Source organism: Myzus persicae, unplaced genomic scaffold, assembly GCF_001856785.1.
Source record: "Myzus persicae strain clone G006 unplaced genomic scaffold, MPER_G0061.0, whole genome shotgun sequence".
Taxonomy (NCBI): Eukaryota; Metazoa; Arthropoda; class Insecta; order Hemiptera; family Aphididae; genus Myzus; species Myzus persicae.
Window position 1 is genome coordinate 14,345 of NW_019103297.1, and position 21,735 is coordinate 36,079.

A 21,735-nucleotide genomic window follows, 5' to 3' on the forward strand; every position below is an offset into this window, starting at 1 on the left:
GTTATGTCGGTTTTTTGACATGTGTAATTTTTAACAACAAAATAGGTACCGATGTATTACAATATACAAAATACAAATTGAAATTTTGGTCGCGTAAAATTGTAACACGAAACGAAGAATTTAAATATTTTTAAGTAGAAGTTTAAGGACAGGTAATTTTTCAAGTCAAGATTCTGTGATTTTTTTAAACTTATATGAAGATACTATAATAAATAATAATACATATTTTTCAGGAGCTATTTTATACATTGCGATTAATAAGAAAAAACTAAGAAATGTGTACGATAAAATGGGACATGATAAAAACGATCGGCGATCAAGACGCAGTGGAAGATGCCTCATCGGATTCCGATGTCGAAGTCGAAGTAATTTCAGACTGATTCATCGATTCAAACATCCATAAGTGTTGAGATATTTAATGATGTTTGTTTTCAGCACCAACCGAAAAAACACAAGACCAAGGGTGATTCGTATTTCGATGACGAATTCAAGTTCTTGAACATGGCTTCAGAGTATAATCACGACACGTGGGATGATCTACAGAAATATATAAAACGTAAAGGTACCAATAGGACTGATGAAAAAATAGAAAAATCCCGTAGATATGTGAAGTCTTTTGTGAGTGTTCTCATTTATGACAGTCAAGTCTTTCAAATGTAAATAATGTGTTTTTTTCAGCTGCCTGATGTAACTACTGAAGAGCATGAAGACTACAACGAACAGTCAGATTGTGATTCGTTATCTGAAGACGAACTCAAAAAAGGTTATGTGCTAACAATTTATATTTTTAACAAGATTTAATTTTCACATTCTATTTATTCTTCAGATGGTATCAAAGATCGACAAAAAATGGTTGGTAAAAGAAATAAAAAAAAGAAAGAAATTGAAGAAAATAAAAATGAAATAACTGTTGAAGATGAAGAAGAATTTTTTGAGGATGCTCCACCATTTGAAGAAAATGCTTCTTTTTATCAAATGAACATTTCAAGACCTTTGATGAAGGCTATAAGTGCATTGAACTATGTTCATCCGACACCTATACAAGCAGCTGCAATTCCAGTGGCTCTCTTAGGAAGAGATATTTGTGGTTGTGCTGCTACTGGTACTGGTAAAACAGCGGCTTATATGTTACCCATTCTCGAAAGACTTTTATACCGGCCCAAAGGTTTTACTCCTATTACCAGGTAAATCAGTTTTGAATGGTAGTTCAATTTTTAATATACATTTATTAATTGTAGTATTTGATTAGAGTTTTAGTATTGGTACCAACTCGAGAATTAGGTGTACAAGTATATCAAGTTACTAAACAACTTGCACAGTTTACATCGGTTGAGGTTGGTCTTTCTGTTGGTGGGTTAGAACTCAAAGTGCAAGTAAGATGAACACATAATATGTTATGTTGATGTATATTTTTATAACTATTATTATTTTCAGGAATCAATTTTACGTAAAAACCCTGATGTTGTTATAGCTACACCTGGTCGTTTGTTAGATCATTTACAAAATACTCCTTCGTTTTCACTATCAGATTTGGAAGTTTTAGTATTGGATGAAGCTGATAGAATGTTGGATGAAAACTTTGCTGACCAAATGAAAGAAATTATTAACATGTGTGCTCGAACCAGACAGACAATGTTGTTTTCAGCTACAATGACTGATGCTGTTAATGATCTTGCTACTGTTTCTCTGAGCAAACCAGTTAAAATATTTGTAGACAGTAATACAGATGTTGCTTTTAATCTAAGACAAGAATTTGTAAGGTATACAGACTAGTTTAAATTATAAGACATAATTTAGTTAGTAATTTAAATTACTTGTACTTTATTGGCTTTAGATTACGCCAAGGAAAAGAACAAGACCGAGATGCAACTTTAGCTGCTTTAGTATGTCGAACATTTAGGGATCATACTATGATATTTGTTAGGACAAAAGCTGACGCACACAGAGTGAAAATTTTACTTGGACTTTTCGGCCTTAAGGTAAAATAATGTTAAATATCACTATTTATTTATGATTTACCATTAATGTGTCACTAGGCTGGAGAATTACATGGAAATTTATCTCAACCTCAAAGATTAGAAGCATTACGGCAGTTTAAAGATGAAGAACTTGATTTGTTAATTGCCACAGATGTTGCTGCTCGTGGATTGGACATTCGAGGAGTGAAAGCTGTAAGTTAATTTATGAAATATACATTTATATGTTTTATATTATTTAATATTCAGGTTATAAATTATACTATGCCACCAACTGTTGAACATTATATTCATCGAGTTGGTAGAACAGCTAGAGCAGGACGATCTGGTGTTTCTGTTTCTATTGCCAGTGAACAAGACCGTAGAGTACTCAAGGAAGTCATACGAAAAGCCAAGAATCCAGTAAAAAATCGTGTTATTCCTATTGGTGTGTAGAATAACTATTGAAAATGTTATTAGTAATAATAATAATCTTATAATATAAGCTATTCAATTATTAAATTATTTATGCATTCTAGAAATTTTGGATAAGTACAAAGAGCGTGTAGATTCGCTTAGAAATGAGGTTAAATGTATAATGCACGAAGAGTATGAAGAACGGCAAATGAGTCGAACAGAAGAATTTGCTGACAAAACTGAAAAAATGGCAAAAACAAGTATTGGTACTCTTATTAAAAAGAAAGATGAAAAGAAAAGAGATTGGTTCCAGACACAAAAAGAGCGAGGAGAAGCTAAAAGTAAGCTATTAGTTTGTTATACTATATTCAGAATATGAATAGGCGTTTACACATGGCAAATAAGCATTAGGCGTTCGGGTGGGATTAGCTTACGTGTCTCATTTGTGGGCGCAGCTGTAGTAGTGGGGTAGATACGTGAACATCAAGTTTATAACCTCAGCCTGTTTTGTTCCGATTCTGAATAAAAGTTGGTGTCATATATTCAGTATATGTATTTGAAATTTTCATTTCATAATAAAACAAATATTGATTAAAAAGTGCTGTATTTTTAGAAAGATCAAGAGAAGCTTTTTCAGCCAAAATAGAGAAAAATATTAAAAAAAAAAAGAAAAATAAAGAAGAAGACGTTAATGAAGAAGAAGAAATTGAAAATCAAAAGAAAATGCAGAGGGTTGCTAATTTCCAAGCTAGAAGTGCCAAAAACAAAATGAAACCTAAGAAAATGAGTGCTATGGCAGATTTTGGTCAAGGTTTGTGAAGTGTTTTTTTTTTATTCTTCATTTTTAAATACTTATGTTTCTAGGTGGCAAATTTTCTTCAAAGTCTCCTAGTGGTAAGCAAAAGAAAGGAGGTTCTGTGTTTGACTCCCAGTTTACAGATGTAAGCAAATCTGGCGTTAAAAAGTACAGATATGAGTAAGTGTTTATATTTAAAAAATGGTTAATCTTGGTTCAATTGAACTATATAATAAAGTATACTACTATTAGGGCAAATCAAGCTAAAAGGATGTTGGCTAAAAAGAAATCTGCTTTAAATCAAAAAAATCAAAAAGCAAAATCTACGTCTTCGAAAAACCCAAATTCTCAAGGCAGAGGCGGAGGAAAAGGTGGAAGGGGAGGAAAAAGAAGATGAGCGTATCATTATAAAAACTGACAATTTATATTATTATTATTTACTTTGTATTTGTTTTAAAAAAGTGCATACATTAATTATATTACTTATTAAAGTAAATATTTATTTTATTTAAATGGAGCTATTGGAATGATGGGTGAGTTAAAGTATAAATCCTTTATCACTGTTTAGAAAACCACGATTTAAATCCTTAATCCTCCTGATCACATTGTAATTTTACTCTATGCTTTCGATAAAGAATTATAATATATTAGTAATATAAAATATTATAAGTTATTTATAATGATAAGCCATGAGTGCTATCTATGATATGTGTCTTTTTATGAACACCTTCCACAGTAAAATTACGATACTAATATACTGTAAGCATACATGCTGAGTCGTAGGAACAATTTATTAATATAATGGGCCACTAATTCATGTTAAAGGGACAACTAGCAAATTAGCTCCCTATTGATTCGTTGATTCACGATTGTTCATGCAACCCGGCATAAATTATCAAAGTAAGTTCCACCCACCAGCTGCTGTATTTCATCTTATCAGAATTCGCAACAATAACAGCTGTTATCTAAACGATGAAATCATGCTATATTGTTATTACCTTATTCGTAATCAGTAATCATAATCGCAATAATAATATTAAATATAATTATAATAATTGCTAACCTTGGCAGCGCAGTCTGTAGTGGCTACATAGTGCGCAAAGATGTTTACCAACAACCTTCCGTAGTCATTAGTACATCTAATTTTTATACTGAAAAAACAGTGATGGCTAGTGGTCCCAATTCCATAACTGTTCCTCGTGATATGGAGAAGAAAAAGTCACCTCAGTTAAGTTTCAAAAGACGAACAGTTGTTGCCAACTCGGATTCGGTAAATTTGTTACTTATTATTAAATAATTCAAAATTAATACCGATGTTTGAACCGTAGGATGCTAGTGTAGATAGCAACACACCTTCAGTGGAATCAAAAGATGATGGTTTTATTTATCATAAAAGGAAACTTGGACGAGAACCAGGTAATAGCACAGAATATATGTAGTGAGTATGGATATAGGAATATTTTATTAACATAGAGTGGTGTTTTTATTTGTATTATTTAAAATAATAATACTTAAAACTTATAAAGGAATAAAAAAAAATGATATTTTAACAATATGTACTGTTAGTTTTTATGTGTTTGATAGTTACTTGTGTAATTTTATTTTGATAGGTTCCAAAAAAATTATTCGCCGTGGTACAGAATGGGAGATAGTTGAAGGTCTTAAAGATGGACAAAGATATGACAAAAAACCAGACGTCTTTAAAGGTTATTTACACAAGAAACGAAAGTGGCCTCTTAAAGGATGGCATAAGGTTTAAAATGTTGTTTTATTAAAATCATTATATTTAATTGCATACAGTAATAATAACAGTTGATCAAATTTTCAGCGTTATTTTGTGTTGGATAAAGGAATATTAAAATATGGTAAAAATCCATTAGATATGTCTAGAGGTAAAATTCATGGTCAAGTTGATATTGGACTATCCGTAATATCTACTAAATATCAACGAAAACGATTAGACATTGATGCTGAAGAATTCATTTATCATTTAAAAGTCAGTACTTATATATTTTATTTTATTTGTTTTTGTTCTATCCAGTTTAATTGAGAATATATACCCTTACGTTAGTTTCCTACGAGTAATATTACCTGTTCCTTATGATAAGAAATAACTCAACACGTTTATCTCTGCTGGCAATCACAGATCGGCGTTACAAGTAGAGCCCTTCAGGCCACCGCCAATCCATGATCGTCATAGTGCATATTAAAAATACACGCCAATAATAATTCGGCCATAGAGATACTGTTTTATTATTTATCAGGTCATCCAGAACATATCAACAGAAAATTCTTTTCATTGGGTTTTTTATTTCCCTCTTTTTTTCGTATTCTTTCTAAATAATAAGCTACTTGTCCAAAATTTGATTTTTATGTATAAAAAAAAAATTTAAATAGTTAAAATTCTGATTAGAAATATGAAATAAAAAATTTAAGTTGTCTCTTAAAGGAGTAAATACTAAAAATGATGGTAAGAGTATAACTTTTTTCAAAAATTATGTTTTTTAACTACAAAAACTGTTTTCTGAAATAAAGGCTTTTGTCTTACTTTAAATTTATCACCCTAGTTCTGTACAAGCTTTATAACATTTTAAACTCATTTATTTTCAATCCTTTTTAATTAAATTGCATAATGCTTTAATTTGAGATTAAATAATTTGATTATAATATGACGTTTTAAAAAGTTTTTAATAAATTAAAATAAATACAAAAAAAGAGCGTGGCTCGGCGTGGCCCGTTGGCTGCTGCCAGTTGCAGAATGCGACTGTAATTAAGTAACGGCCACAGCTACTAGCTCCGGGATGGGTGACCACCTGGGTTCATAGTAGTAAAAAACCTTACCGCACATACACATGTTTCCTACCTATCTTAACAATCGTAAAAAAAAAAACAACCTACCGTACCAACCTTACCCCTACCACAGTTACCCCTACAACAGCTAATGGCCTTAGTCGACAGGCTAAAGTTCAATAAAAAAAAAAAGAGTATACAATTGTATAAATTAATCTAGGGAATTTCTCTTTTCTTCAACTAAACATTGTAACACTGCAAGCTTAAAATAAAATAAATTAACTAACTTTTAGTCTTGTTGAAATTATTGTATTGCATATATCTTGGTTACGTATTTCTGAAAATAATGTATTAATATATTGAACGGATCTATGAATTATTACTTAGTTAATAAATTATAAACTAATATTACACAAAAACCTGTATCTTACCTAAACAAAAATGTCTAATGTTACCTTTCTCTTTTAAATCTTTTACGCATTATACTGAGCATTTCCAAATAATATTCACCCAACAATGTTTAACAAATAAGTTACAAAACTAACTCACCTGTTTTTTATATATATTTATATTATGTTTTAATAATGCAAAATTCTCATATTATCATTTGAAAATATATTAAGGGCTATCCAGATCTTAACTAATGATATTTTTAAGAACCACTCACATAATTTTTAAAATTTACCAAGGACAAAGATCATTATTATATAATATAAGGTATAAAAATGCTATGTATAAACAATATACTTTTAATTAAAATATCTTAAAATAGGTAGTTAATTATTGATAGAAGAACAAAAATATATTATTTTAACAATTACTGTAGGATTAATTTAATTATATAGGAGACAATTTAGACCCAAGTTTTTTAAAATGTATTTTTGTTATGTTTATAACATGTGTAATACAATATGTATTTTGGTCACCTTCATCAAAATCATAAACTGCTAGTCAATACATAATATGTCTTAAATTTTTAAGTTCTAACCAATCAAACGAATCACTTTAAATATTAATCCATTTATGTATTTATTTTCTTTAAATAAATTAGTAAATAATCCTACTTAGAAGGCCAAAGCTTAAAACGACTTATTGAAAGTTGTATCCTGATTGTAAATTATACATAATGTTATATATTCAAAAATGTACCTCTAAACTATGTATAATCTAAGAATAGTTTATTCCCTTAAATAAAATTTATTTATTGTATTATTGTCATGACATGTTGATATCTTGTTGATGAAATTGTGTCGATACATGATGTTTAGGCACAAGGATAGATTAGGGCATCTGAAAATCATGAAATTTCCATATGGCCACATACTAATAAATCGATGGAGCCGCTGCCAGTGTCTGTATTCCACTAAAAAAAGGATTAGTTGTTGACTGTTTTTTTTTATATAGCTTTCTCATATTTTTTTTTCATACAGAGAGCAAAATAGGAATAGTCATTATTCATAAAAAAAAAAAAAATTTTAGTAGTATAACAGAAAGTGAATAGTGAGTAATAACTGCTGTTTTTGTTGTTGTTGTGAATGTTGTGTTATAATATACTATCATAGGATTATGAAGGAAAAAATAATCTGAATTAGGTAACACACTAATATAATATAATAATTATAAATTTATTTTACATTTAGGGCTGGTACTTAAAATTATTTTTAAAAAAGTAAGTTAGGTAATCCATTTTGTAAATTGTTAATTATTAAGTCATTTATTATATTATAATATAATATAATAATAATATAATATTATTATATTATAATCAAGGTTCGGGACTCATAGCATTTGCATACTTTTTGTATTTATTGTAAAATGTAGCAGAGTACAAAATAAATTCATTTCTCAATGCCATGATACCAAATCTAAAATTTGAATGTGCATATTTTTGCATATTTCATACATTTTGTCGGAAACTGCTTATTTTTACGTTATTGTGCTTAATTTACATATTTTGGAAAATTTTTCAAAATTTCAACTTCACAAATTTCACCCGATCTAAAAAAAAAATAGTAATGCAGCTTAATCACAGTCTTATGTACCTATTTGCTATATACAACAGTGTGTTTATTTGTGTCCATTTTTGTGGTTTGAAAATATTATGATGGCCTGATTGCCCATGTCCGGTATTGTTACATATTATATAATATGTTGCCATACGAGCGATACAATAATTTTAGCATATAGCATATATTGCGCTTATTAAACGTTCTTTGAAACTAAAGGTATTCCTGGTAAATGTAAAATTATTTATTTATTGATTTAAATGAAAAATTTAATTTTTAATTTTTCCCATCATTATATAGTTGACGAATAAAATTCAAAAAACTCGGAAATTCAAGAAACTAGTCAACAATCAGTTGATTTTTTTTAAAATTTTTTATATGAAGTACACTAATTGTAATTACTAATTATTAATAAAATAATAAATGTATTAAATGCATATTCCTAAATTTTTTATGCATATTTTAGGGTTTTTAAGTGCATATCTTAGCTCTTATTATTGTGCTTTTAAGTGCTATAAGTCCCAAACCCTGATTATAATATTAGTTTGTTTGGAGAGGACATGTATTTAAATATTTTAATTTGATTTAAATTATTAACTAATACTATATTAAATGCAGTACAATATTGTTTTCTATTATGCATAGGGCCCTCACACCTTTTTATTGTTTATGCATAGTATTTATCCCAAATACAAGTCTAGTAGAGAGCTTCAAAGTACTAGAGAGCTCAAAATCCTAATCCGTCTCTGTTTAGTATTTAGACATGTCAAGGGTCAAAAAACACATTGTTGGCAACTGAAATAGCTCATTTGACAAATGTAATATTTATTATACTCAAAGATTATAAGTTTTAACACAACTAACAAAAGTTACCCACCCTCCACGAGAGCACATGCAGTTTGCACCCTTGCTAACCTATCTGGGCGCCACTACACCTGACTTAGAACTTTGTATATATGTCCTCATTATAAATGATTATTTTATTTTCTAAGACTCATAATATAAAATAGGTACCTAAAAATATCATTTTTAATATGTGTCTCTGTCGCACTATTTTAAAATTACTGATTTATTGGTTCTGAAATCATTATTTATTATTAAAATTTAATTTAAAAGTTGTAAAATGTTACATACTGTGTTCAACATTTTTGAAAAATCGTTCAATTATATATCTCAATACCAAGATTGAGTTATTAATGTTAAATTATATAACTATTTTATGTTATAGGCAAAAACATTTGAAGCATTTTCTGAGTGGGTAAAAGAAATAAAGCAACATCGTCTCTATAGACAACATGTTTTAACTTTTGGTCAAACAAAACAGACACAGTCTCCACTACAAAAAAAAACATCTTGTAAATATGAATACATTGATTAATAATATCATAAATATAAACCGATAGATAACCGATAATATTTTAAACACATTTGTATTGGCTCATACTAAGTAATGTATTTCATACATTTATTTATGAATATCTAAATTTTGATGAGGTTATTTAGCACATAATAAAGTGGTTTGTAAAATAAATAATTTTCTTTATATTTTATTATACAGTAATATCTCCTGTAGAGTCAATTAAAAACTGTACTCCGAATGTACGTTTAAATGGATGGTGTTCACAATTGGATCCAGCAACTTCAGAAATTAAGCAAGTTGAACAAAATTTGAAGTCTTTAAACCGAATACTTGATCAATTAGAATCAGTTGATAATGATGTAATTATTAATATTATTATTATTTTGTTTATAATTAATCAAATTTTTTCATAAAACTATTTGTCGTTTTTTGTAGGTTGGCGTACTCGATGGAATTCCAGTTGCAAAAAAAAGCACCAGGTTTCGTTTGCGTAAAAAAAAAAGTGGTGGTGGTAGTTGGGGTGGTACAATTGCTGGATGGGGCATTGATATGAATCAATCAATCAGTCAATCAACTAATAAAGCTGTTGATGTTACAGACTTGTCTGGTTTTGTAAATATAACTTTAAATACAAATATATTTCCAGGCACTATTTTTTTTTCTATTTTAGCCTACTGGAATAGCTTCTCAACATTTATCCAACAGTAATCCATCATTAACTGTTAATCCATCACCTAGTGATCTTCAACTCTATACTGATTTTGTTATTTTAGCAAAAGATAGTAAGTATAATATGTTAGCATTTTTAAATATTGAATGGTATAAAATGTTAACTTATCATTGTATTGTAAGTTCAAAATAGTTTTAAGTGCATAATGGATGCAATAAATGAAGAACGCAGTCATGTGTTTGTTGGTGATGCAAGCGATGACAAATTATCTAATTACCGAGTAGCTTTAAATAAGGCCATTCAACAAAATAGTGAACTTCGTGCTAAATTAAATAATATTCATATTACTTCAGATGCATCAAATTTTCCAGATCCTGTAAGATTTCATAAATATAAATTTCAATAATATATTTAACTGTAATAATGGTATTATTTTTAGGTTCTAAGTTCATCATTATCATATAGTTCTGGTGTAAGTGGTTCAGAAGTATTTTTTGATGCTGAAGAATATCAAGGTGGTAAAATGAACAATTGTAATGAAACCGTAACAAATGAATTAATTTCTGGTGAAGTAGTCACACAAACTTCAGATACATCTTCTGAAGCAGGATCTTTATCATCTGAGGATGGATCTATATCTTCAGAAAATAGTGACGGGGCCACATCTGAGTACAATAATCCGCAAGGAGGTAAGTAATATCTTAAGTATTTTAAATATAATATATAATATATTAATATGCTACTACAATATATACAGTAAGTAGTAAGACCTAGCTAGTTCATCTTGTATGGAACCAGGAATGGTCGGATTGAGAGGTTTTGATCAAAAAAAAAAAAAATGCCTAAAATTATAAATTATATTAATGTATGAACATTTATTAGTAAGTTTTTCTTATTTGGATAACATAAATACAATTAAAGTTATCATATATGGGTATGATAATAGTTAAGATTTCATGACAAGCTATGTAATCTTCTATATTATAATTTATATTTTAAAAGCCAATGTTAGTCCGATACTCCGATCTCCATGAACAATGAACCTTCAGGAAGTAACTAATTTGTTGAGTAGACGCGCGCGAAGGTTTCTTGCACGGGGTCAGCTAGACACTAAAGTGTATTTTAATTTTATTTGTTCACGTACTAGTACTTTAAATTGGTTTTAAAAAAATGATGCCTTAAAAAGTTGAAAAATGCATTTTTAACTTCAATTATCTTGAAAAATGCAAAATATGCCCTGAAAAAGTTTGTTATTAGCATGGTGTGTACATGAAACACATTAATTGTCACTTGGAAAGCATTTTGTCGGACATAGTATCGACATTTTAACCCTAATAATAACTATTTTATTTACCGAGTACCTAATGTAATAACTGTTGAAAACCCATTAAAATCGGTTCATTTCAATTCGCTAAAAAACTTTCCCAGGCAGACGATCAAATGTATCGGTGCGTGTTTCATGTAATATTAATTTTGTGCGTTTATAAATTACCACGTATGTACAACTTAAATACTTTTAATATGTCATATTATGTGTACACAAGGTCATTAAAATTTAAAAAAAAGATTGTTTTTTTATTGCATGAGTTAATTATCCAAAGATATGTGGTAACCCATGAACAGGCGACATAATATAATTACATGTAATTACCCGTAAGAAAATCAAAGTTTTTCCAAGAACTCCTCTCTAACTATATGAAGGATTATATCGAGTTTCCATGACAATTATAAAAAAAAATAATACAATTTTGTAAATTATATCCAATCATTACAATCATTATAACTATTTACATTTTTGATACCAATTGCAACCAAAAACTAATCTGTCGAATATATACAAAAAAAATATTAGATTTCTATTTGCCTAAAATAAATTCCTGCGTGCGCCCATTTTTAAAATGCTAATTTGTTTAAATCCCTTCTTATTGCATATCTAGAACATTGGACTATTGAAGGAACCATTATTCAACATGTCGAGCTTATAGGTTTTTAGAAATAATGATTAGTTTTGGATATTATATTTTGAACCCAATACTTCACTGTAGAAAACTAAATAAGCAGATAATTCTGTTCCAAATAATTTATGAGCGATGAAATGCTTGATGTGCGCATGCACATCGTCGCATATTTAGCTGCTGGTTTATATTTTTACATATAGTTTTGTCGACTTTTTTCTTTGCGCATGAGCAGTTTTCTTGCGCACGTGCACATTAAACAGATCAGTCAGACTTGTCGCTAATATATGTGCATCAAGTTATCGGGACATTGGTGCATCCCATTATCCATAATATATGATCTAAGGTCACTTTCATACAACTTGTCATCAATGTTTTTATCTATACTTTTGCAAACACTTTTTTAATAAAAAAAAAGTGCTAAGCAAATTATAGAAAACACGTCAAATTGAGTGTTTTTCATATTAAGAAACTTAATTATTTTCTCAATTACAAAATGTCAACAAAAAGTGGCGTAATTTGGTTAAGTGGATAACCTATGGGTTATAAGGGGAACAAAACCACCTTACTCAACCAGTATTTTCATAGAACTTTTTGTTTAAAAGTGTTCTTAGGTGCTTTTAAATATGTATGTAATAATATTTTGTCTATGATCACTACACACCATTATCCTGCTACATATCCAATATCCATATTATGCATATTCCATACATATTTTTCATATGTAACCTCAGCGCCGAATATAATGATATATACAATATCATGATACATATAATTATTAATTATACATCGTCACATTAAAAAAAAACAACGCTAAATTGAACTTATTTCATTGAAGGGTTTTTTTATTGTTTTCAGCCTTTAGACGATTTTGTAAAATCAGTTTGTATATTTTTACTACAATTCTCTCTCTCTTCTTGTAATCGGCTGCTTTCCTTCATTAATTGCTGAGCACTGCTTAAAATCTATCGGCATTCGTACTATGTTTCTATCTCAGGTTCGTGTTCCTAGTAGTATTTTGAATTTTCCTTATTGGCTCTACTTTAATTAACTTTTTAATCATGGTACCGTTTTTTCACCAGGCAAGTACGGCCAGTGGCATATTAGTGAGGCCATGAAGGACAATTGCCCCAGGCATCACCTCGTCAAAATTAAAAATTCTCAGTTATTTATAAATGCATTAGAAAAAACAAAAAAAATCAGTTTTTGACAAGATCGATTTTAAAAATCTCTAAAAAAAATAACGGTAGATACATTCAATGTGTGCTCAAATTTTCCTATGCCAGATTCGGGTTTGTGTAGAATTTGAACTAGAATATGAAGATAATGGCTGTCCTTTTTTTTTAAAAATTGAGTTGGTGAAATGTGGTTTAGATAACTTTGAGGAGTAGGTAAGTGAATTTCGACTTTGTTAATTCGATTTGTTTATATTATTCGATTGAGTACAGTGTATTCAATTAATAATTTATTAGTTATTTAGTACGTCATCGGTCAACATGTCATATCGGTAATTACGCACAAAATCTTTATTAAATCCAGCTGAATTTCCTGTGTTTATGTTTATCGATTTATGCAACCTATTAGTTAATGAGACTTAACTACGTAGTCCCTTCGATGTAGCATTAATTAATTTCAGTCATAGTTTTGAAAAAAAACCTATTAATAAATTCATAGAATATATACTAAAAACTAATATTACAGCAACTTATTACAACAACGTTTATATTATTGTTTATAATTTATAAGTAAATATCGGAGTACCAGATTTTTAAAGACTATATGGTTTGAATAGGTTCGTGTTATTAAGAGCCTTAAATAATCTAAACATTTCATTCTGCTTAGAAACTAATAATATACGTCATAATGGTAAAATATTTCTTATTTTCTTATTTAATATTTTTTAAATGCTGTAAGAAAATGTTATGTGTAAACTTTTATGTAAATATATCGATATATATTTATCTGTATGGTCTGGAAACGAAATAATAATACAAATAAAACGTTAGGAGATAAATTAATATAAATTTTCCAATTGAAATTTGAAAAATCGATTTATTTTATGTAACCCAGTTAGCTGGTTTGACATCTACCCAGTACCTATTCTATTATTTTCACCGCCTCTCCCTTTATGAAGGTTTATGTACTAAATTGTGTTTGTTATCATATTCTCTCTATACAAATAAGGTTAGGTTTGGAAACAATACTAGATAGTAGATACCTATCCACAACTACATCCAAATACTATTTAGTAGATATGAGCGGCCTATACATATTACATTTTTTGCGTACTTACTAAAAATATAATATTATGTAGATTCGGTTGTTGAATGTTTTCATTGTTTTAATTGTTTCTTCATATCTAATATTAATACACAATTTTATTGTGAATGCTTTAATTTTGAGCTGGAAAATAGTTACATATTTTATTTGATCAAATCCAATAACTATGTAATGATTGTAATGTTTACTGAACGTCTAAAAATAGTTAACTGAAACACCCATGCCAGTACCCATGTACCTACCAGTTTTTAACCAAATGTTTACAATTGGTTTTAGAAACATACATTTACGTTGTACATTTTGGGAAACGATCACGAAATCGGATTACTTGTTTTCATTATGCGTTTACGGAGGTTTTTAATCACGGATTCCCATAAAATAACGTTTATAAAAAAAATTATAATTCAATTTTTTCATAGTAACCAGACTTATATTCAGCATTTCAAATATTACTTATTGTATAAAATCAGATTGTTTCAGTTTTATTTATATGGTGAAAGTTTGGCAAAACTTCAAATATTTCGCGCATTCGATAGTGGCTACTCTGTTAAAGTTTACACACTGGTAAAAGTTCAGGCAAGAGTGCAAGACTATATTTCTCCCACTGTACTCGTAAAATCAATGCATTTGTCAGTAGTAAATACTAATCACCCTTTTCTACATTTTACAAAATATGCTCTGATAAGACATTATCCCGTTTTAAAATTGTTAATATTTTGGGTGAGTTAACAAAAATAAATGTTTATAATGGAAGATGGATAAATACTTTCGCGTGAGTTGAATAAAACACAATAAAAACGTTTTCATATAATATACCAATTTTAATTTTTGTTATTACAAAAATAATAATTGTTGTTATTTCTTATAGTAGATTGTGGAGGATCTGGTGATACCCGGAATATGACTGGACGGCGTACAAAGCTACCATGTCCAAAACCTGACACCGAAGGATTGTCCTTATGGAATCTCTTATGCAAAAACATTGGTAAAGATCTTTCCCAAGTTTCGATGCCAGTTGCACTTAATGAACCTCTTAATATGTTACAGGTAAGCACTTAAATGTAATTTTGTTTATTTTTCTTTTATTAATATAATAACAATTTCTTAAAAGTAGTTTTAAATGTGTTAAATCTATTTGATGATGTAATTTGACCAAATTGAAGTATTAAAGTTTATTTTTTAAATACGTACTAATTTTTGATTTTTATAGTTATTAAATGTAAAATTGACTATGGGATTTAAATTTAACACATGTGTTAAATACTATTTATATCAAATAGTTTTAAATCATAACATGTTTTACATTAAAGTTAAAAATGGTATTTTTATATGATATATATTTATATGTATAGCGTATGTGTGAAGAACTAGAATACAGTGAACTTTTAGATAAAGCATCAGAACAATCGGATGTATATGAACGCATGGTATATGTAGCAGCATTTGCAGTGTCGAGTTACGGTTCCAGTTATTATCGTGCTGGTTCCAAACCATTTAACCCTCTTTTGGGCGAAACCTATGAATGTATACGAGATGATAAAGGCTTCAAATTTATTGCAGAACAGGTAATAAAAAAAACTTTTTATTAATTTTTCACACTTATAATATTATTACTTTTACATTTTTTTATAGGTTAGTCATCATCCACCAGTTAGTGTTTGTCATGCTGAATCAAAAAATTTTATATTTTGGCAAGATGTTAGAATTAAGACAAAATTTTGGGGGAAATCGATGGAGTTTCAACCAACAGGTTTGTTAAATGTGAAAGGAAATAAATTATGTATTTTATTATATTTTAAAATTTAATTTTACTTTTTTAGGGTATGTAAATGTACAGTTACTATGTCAGGATAGCAAAGATCATTATAGATGGAATAAGGTGACAACTTGTGTTCATAACTTATTTGGTGGTCAAAGATCTGTAGATCAATATGGTGAACTGAAAATTACCAATTTGGATAAAAATATTACATGCAAATTAACATTTTTGAAGGTTTGTATTTATGTAACCATCACATATGTAATGTTTTGTAAAAAAAAAATTATAGTATTTTTATCTTTTAAAATTAATTTTGGGTGACTAAATAGTGAAAAGCATCTCATTTGTATTAATCTTGTATGTACTCATTACTTTTTTTAATCACTTAAAATCGAACTTATTATGTTGTTTCATATTATAGGCTAGTTATTTTTCTGCTAAACGTCATGAAATACATGGTGTTGTAATTGATGATAATGAAGGGAAAGTTGTACGTAAACTATTTGGTAAATGGAATGAAGCTCTGTATTGTGGAGTTTCTGCTGCACCTTCTGCAAAATGTATATGGAGACCAGGTATTTGAATAAAATGAACAATGTTTTTAATTTGAGTAGGTCAATAAATACATTTTATTTACAGGTACTATGCCAGAAGACTATGAATTATACTATGGATTTACAAGATTTGCAATGGAATTAAATGAGCTTGACTTAGAAACAGCCAAGTTTTTACCAAAAACTGATACTCGATTTCGACCAGATCAAAGGTACTTAATCTTACAATGTATTTAAAAAGGGGTCAATTCTTATGAACAATTTTTTATATTAAATTTAATTGGATGTTTGACAATTAATTAATTGTATTAACATAGGCTACTAGAGGAAGGTAATCTGAATCGTGCGGAAACTATGAAACTCAATTTAGAGCAAACTCAGCGTGAACGCCGTAAACAAAAAGAAGAAACTGGAGAACAACATGAACCTAAATGGTTTAGAAAAACTGTTAGAAATGGTATTGAAACTTGGGAGTATAATAATACGTATTGGGATGTACGTAAAAACCCAGGATTTACTAATTACCATTTTGAAAAACTTTGGTGAAGGTTACCATTAAACTTTATGTAATCAGTGTGTCATTTGGTCAGTTAGTGGTGTTATGGTTAGGTTAGCCTTATGTTTAATAAAATCTGGTGAACAAAATAATATGAATCAAATAGTCTCAAAACTGAGACAAATTAGTTAATCTAGTCAATATTTTCATACTCATGTGTTTGTACTTTTCCATTATATTTAATTTTCTTCCATTAAAAATCACTTGATAAGTTTCAAAGTCTTACACATCCATATAAAAAACCTTCTGTTAGTTTACCAAAAAATTTATTTAGATAATTTTTGAATTGTAGTAAATGCCTATTTACTTTTTTGTTATTTTTTGTTTATACATGGTACCTGAATAATATGCTATAACGAATGAAAACTTGACTGTAAAATGTAGGTATATAAATAATAGTAATTACAAAATCAGAGTATTACAAAATATTAAGAACAACCTAAATAGTTTGAATACTTAAAAACTAGTTTTCATTCTGTTTTATTGTATCAATTCTATGACCGAATCTATTATAAACATCATTTTTATTAATTCAATATTTAGAACCTAAAAATATAACATCAACATTAATTTTTATGTGATGTAATTGTTAAGTAACAATTTTAACCATAAAACCATTCAATAGTATCCATTTTTTTTTTTCAAATGTGAGGCACTGCAAGTAATAAACTGATAATACCTATCAGCTTCAATATATTTTATTGTTATTTAGTAATTCGACTTTTTTTAAAAATAGGCTTTTTTAATAAACTTAAGCTAAATAATTACTCTAGTTGTTTTGAAACAATGATTAAACATTCCCATTATATTTTTCATTAGGATAGAATGATAATGATTTAGTTATGTTACATAATTTTATTAATATAGATTTTTTAATTATTGAAAAATTAAATTAATAATTTTTTTAAGCCATATAGGTAAAAAGAATATTAATTACTATTTTAAATTAATACTGTTACTTTATTATGTACAGTCAAAACTTAAAATCATGAAGTAAATGCAGCAATATGCTATGTTACACTTACTATTTTTCATGAGGTATTATGGTCAGAAACTCGTTAATAATTGTAATAATGTATTTTTAGAACAATAATTATTGATATTGTAAATTATTTAATTAATTTCAAACTATTTAACTGAATTTTATAATGAAGTAAGCTCAAGAGTATGCTATACATATATTTTTCCATCTCAATTAGATAAATATCAATTGGTAGAAAACAAATAATAATAATTACAGATGTAACTAATAAGTATATTACAATATTATTTATTTATGTTTTGTTTAGTTTACATTATACTCTCCACACAATTTGTTTAGATTATAATTATATTCATAACTGAAATGCATTATGCTAAATATGCGATAGGATTAATTTCAATTTGAAAATATCATGATATAATGATATAATGATATATTTATTCTGTGATACGTTCTGTAAACGTTAAAAACAGTTATTGTGTTAATAATATTATATTAACATCTTACATTCCCAATGTATATTATAAACATTAGTGTTATTGATTGGCTCATAAAAACAAAATCGAAAACATACATTTTTATTTTATTAATAGATATATTATTGATCATTATCACTGTCGTTATTAATTTTGTTTGTTATTAAATGTTAATCTAACAATGGAAGGGTGATTATCTCATTTAAGTGAGCTACTTAAATTATTTGTGTCTATAAACTCATATGCACATTACATTTTGTGTATTTGTATTTGTATGACATTATTATATTATTTAAATTATGACAATTGTTTACGTAGGTTGTGGTCTGTTATATTTTTATTTTTGCTTAAAAAAATTGATTTTGTAGGTTTTTTATTGTTTGTATAATTATTATTTAATTCAGAAAATATATAAATTATAGAGCATTATAAATTTTAATATACATGTTATTAACACCATTGAATATATATAACTGCTCGTAAAACATACTTTGTTAACATGTCAATATTAAGATAATAAGATAGCGACAGACGACAGTCACACACAATACATAGAAGATCTTCCTTACATTGTGCAGAAATGATGACGTTTTTGAGTAATAAAATATTTCATACCATTTCAATAAATTAATATATTATACAATTACAAATTATTAAAAATACTATAGCATGTTATTATTAAACATAATAAAGTTTCTTAAATAATTTTTTTTTGTGTTTTTTAACTATCTAAATTACTTTTCGCTTTATAAAGAGGAGTCAGCAATATCTGTTATACCTCCTGAAGCATGATACATGCAGCATAGATAAAACGCAGTCACGTAAAATATTAAACTGATACCGGTTAATAGACTAAATTCAACGGTTCTGGTTTGCTTGGGAGTGTGAAAACATTATAGCCCAACTACTCAGGTTTGTTATCTCCCTACCATCCATAGGATTAAAATGGGGGAAGAGCAAGAGGTTACAAGGCCCCCCCTCCTATAAAAATTTAAAGGGGGCAGTGTGTACCCCTTTGGTATTTTGGAAATTAATTAGAAAAATATTATCGAAAATGCATTTGTAGAATTATTTTATCAAGAAAAGTATAATATTTTAAACAATTAACTAAAGACAAAAATAATTAATAGATTAATCAAAAAAATTGTAATCATTGCCATTTGGCCATTTTGCCATCATCTCTAAGGTAATCATTTAAGTCCACTTTTATTCTGTCTGTCTATCAATTCAATCGCTGACCATTTGAACTTAAATAAGGTAAGAATTTTATTGTATGTTGATGACATAAAATTTAGTACTTAAGAGGACGCTATACTGTCCACAAAATGTTTGTAAAAACCGCTTCACGCGGGAAAGAACCACTCGGGCTGTAGTCCAAGTTAGGCAACAAAATTTTCACGGCAGAAAAAGGAGAACTTTAACTGTGCAACGTTGGTTTTACTTTTTCAATATCAGAACTAAAAAAAAAGTTATTCAAGTTTGAAAAAAACAAAAATAGTCAATTTTGAAACATTAAGCACTTGTTTTGTATTTGTGATATCGAAAAAGTAAAACCAACGTTTCACAGCCAAAGTTCTCCTTTATGTGAGGTGGACATTTCGTTTCTTAGTTATGACAGAGCCTTCTCGGTTCTTTCCCGCGCGAACCAGCTTTTATGTAAAGGTTTCAATTTCATTGAATATTTTTGTCTGTATTGTGCTGCTGCCTACGATCGTTGCGACAGCGAATACGATTTCCCTCACCACGATAAACTGAAATTATATTTGCCCGTGTCTGGGCCGCGTCCCGCGGTGTCGTTATCGGCGGGTGTAGCGTCCTCTTAAATTGATTTGCTTCTGTACTGCCAAACTTTTCAAGCTGCACTTTACATTTTTAACCAATGGGTTATTAGCATTAGATTAACTTTTAATTTGAATAAATGTCAGATAACGCCGTTCTTAAGATCTCGACCTCCCCGCCGTAATTCACCCTTATAGTTTAAATTACCATCGGCTTCTAAGTGCTTTCATTGTTAAATACCTTGGGATATTCTACTCCTCTCTTTCCTGTGGACATCACATCAACTTTACTATTAATAGTGCGTTGAAATTGAAAGTGCTCAGATTCATTAAGTGTAACACACTAACACCAAAGTTTTGAAAACCGACCTCTGCCATTCACTATATTTTTCACTTGTTAGACCACTTCTTGAATTCAATGTGGTTGTTTGGCACCCTTTTCTTGCGAAAGACAAAAATTCGCCTTGAACGTGTACAAAATATTTTTTTAGCACAATACGCTGCTTTCATTCTCAAAATGTCCGTCGTTCAACATGACCACTTCTACCATCCATAGGTACATGAAGTTTTCCATACCTATCTATACTCTGTCCTCTCTCCGCGTCGAAGCTGACCAAAGATTCATGTCGGCTATCTTAAATGGGTTCCTGGATGTCCAAGACCTTTTTAAAAAAGTTTGCTTTAGAGTTCCATCGTACGCTACCTTTCGTTATCTCCAGTCACACCACCTCTTACGGCCATAACCAGCCACTTAACCACATGCTCAGAACCTCCTGACTCCTTTTTTTTTTTACAGTTTTGAACCGACAACGCCGTGGAAAATGCTTTCACATCGCTTCCGCGACGACTACCTCCTGATTCCTACCTTTTAGATGTATTCTATATTTAATATTTTTATTTGTGTATTTTAATTATTATATTCATAACTATATAAATAACACAGGTATGGTTTTCTTTGCATTGTTCTATTGAATAACTTGTTGCGTTTACCCCATTGTAACTCCCATTTGGCGTATAAATTATAAAATAAATAAACTTGCCATCACAATAGGCACATCATGTTAACAGCATTTAGTCTCCTCTCGTAGTTCTCGAATAATAACAAAACCAAGATGAAACTTTAATTTCGAGAAATTAAGATATTTTAGAAATTTGTTATAGATACCTACCAACAGTATTGACTTCAATGATTTAAAGCCAGAATTAAAACTATTTGGGAAAATTGTGTTCATCATCAATTAATATTACTGAACATTTTGGAGCCCATTTTAGATATTATGGAGGATAATATATTAATAATATGTTTGAGGGTTTGAAATACCACTATATCAGATTTTATTATTTATTTTTTGACACCGTATACGACTCAAAATTTTTTTTTTTTTTTTTCTTTTCTTTTTT

At 28.7% G+C, this 21,735-nt stretch overlaps 2 protein-coding genes across 3 annotated transcripts; both read left to right on the plus strand.

The window, feature by feature from the left end:
- LOC111034184 (probable ATP-dependent RNA helicase DDX27) lies at positions 1–4,328 on the plus strand. Its single transcript, XM_022315264.1, has 14 exons — positions 1–152; positions 234–365; positions 436–618; positions 679–763; positions 827–1,184; positions 1,250–1,373; positions 1,435–1,760; positions 1,835–1,979; positions 2,037–2,171; positions 2,226–2,403; positions 2,495–2,713; positions 2,986–3,183; positions 3,237–3,348; positions 3,421–4,328. The coding sequence occupies exons 2-14, from the start codon at positions 276–278 to the stop codon at positions 3,563–3,565; spliced, it is 2,298 nt and encodes a 765-aa protein (XP_022170956.1). The 5' UTR covers positions 1–152; positions 234–275; the 3' UTR covers positions 3,566–4,328.
- LOC111034183 (oxysterol-binding protein-related protein 6-like) lies at positions 4,306–19,043 on the plus strand. 2 transcript variants are annotated; one of them, XM_022315263.1, is made up of 17 exons: positions 4,306–4,438; positions 4,497–4,584; positions 4,779–4,921; positions 4,997–5,164; positions 9,193–9,319; positions 9,523–9,683; positions 9,760–9,936; positions 9,995–10,106; positions 10,177–10,370; positions 10,434–10,683; positions 15,101–15,276; positions 15,582–15,794; positions 15,862–15,979; positions 16,050–16,222; positions 16,410–16,563; positions 16,628–16,754; positions 16,860–19,043. In XM_022315263.1, exons 1-17 carry the CDS (start codon positions 4,334–4,336, stop codon positions 17,086–17,088), a joined length of 2,715 nt encoding a protein of 904 aa, XP_022170955.1. In that variant the 5' UTR covers positions 4,306–4,333; the 3' UTR covers positions 17,089–19,043. The 2 variants fall into 2 exon arrangements, with proteins under 2 accessions (XP_022170955.1, XP_022170954.1); XM_022315262.1 differs by having other exon boundaries at positions 15,098–15,276; positions 16,860–17,842.
- The last annotated feature ends 2,692 nt before the right edge of the window (positions 19,044–21,735 follow it).

What these genes read in the sequence shown, in the direction of transcription:
- LOC111034184 (XM_022315264.1), top strand. Translation starts at nt 276, where the DNA reads ATGTGTACGATAAAATGGGACATGATAAAAACGATCGGCGATCAAGAC. An exon ending in ATTCCGATGTCGAAGTCGAA is followed by an intron (nt 366 to 435) that starts GTAATTTCAGAC and finishes GTTTGTTTTCAG; the next exon opens with CACCAACCGAAAAAACACAA. An exon ending in TATGGCAGATTTTGGTCAAG is followed by an intron (nt 3,184 to 3,236) that starts GTTTGTGAAGTG and finishes TTATGTTTCTAG; the next exon opens with GTGGCAAATTTTCTTCAAAG.
- LOC111034183 (XM_022315262.1), top strand. Translation starts at nt 4,334, where the DNA reads ATGGCTAGTGGTCCCAATTCCATAACTGTTCCTCGTGATATGGAGAAG. An exon ending in TTACAGACTTGTCTGGTTTT is followed by an intron (nt 9,937 to 9,994) that starts GTAAATATAACT and finishes TTTCTATTTTAG; the next exon opens with CCTACTGGAATAGCTTCTCA. An exon ending in TGTTATTTTAGCAAAAGATA is followed by an intron (nt 10,107 to 10,176) that starts GTAAGTATAATA and finishes TTGTATTGTAAG; the next exon opens with TTCAAAATAGTTTTAAGTGC.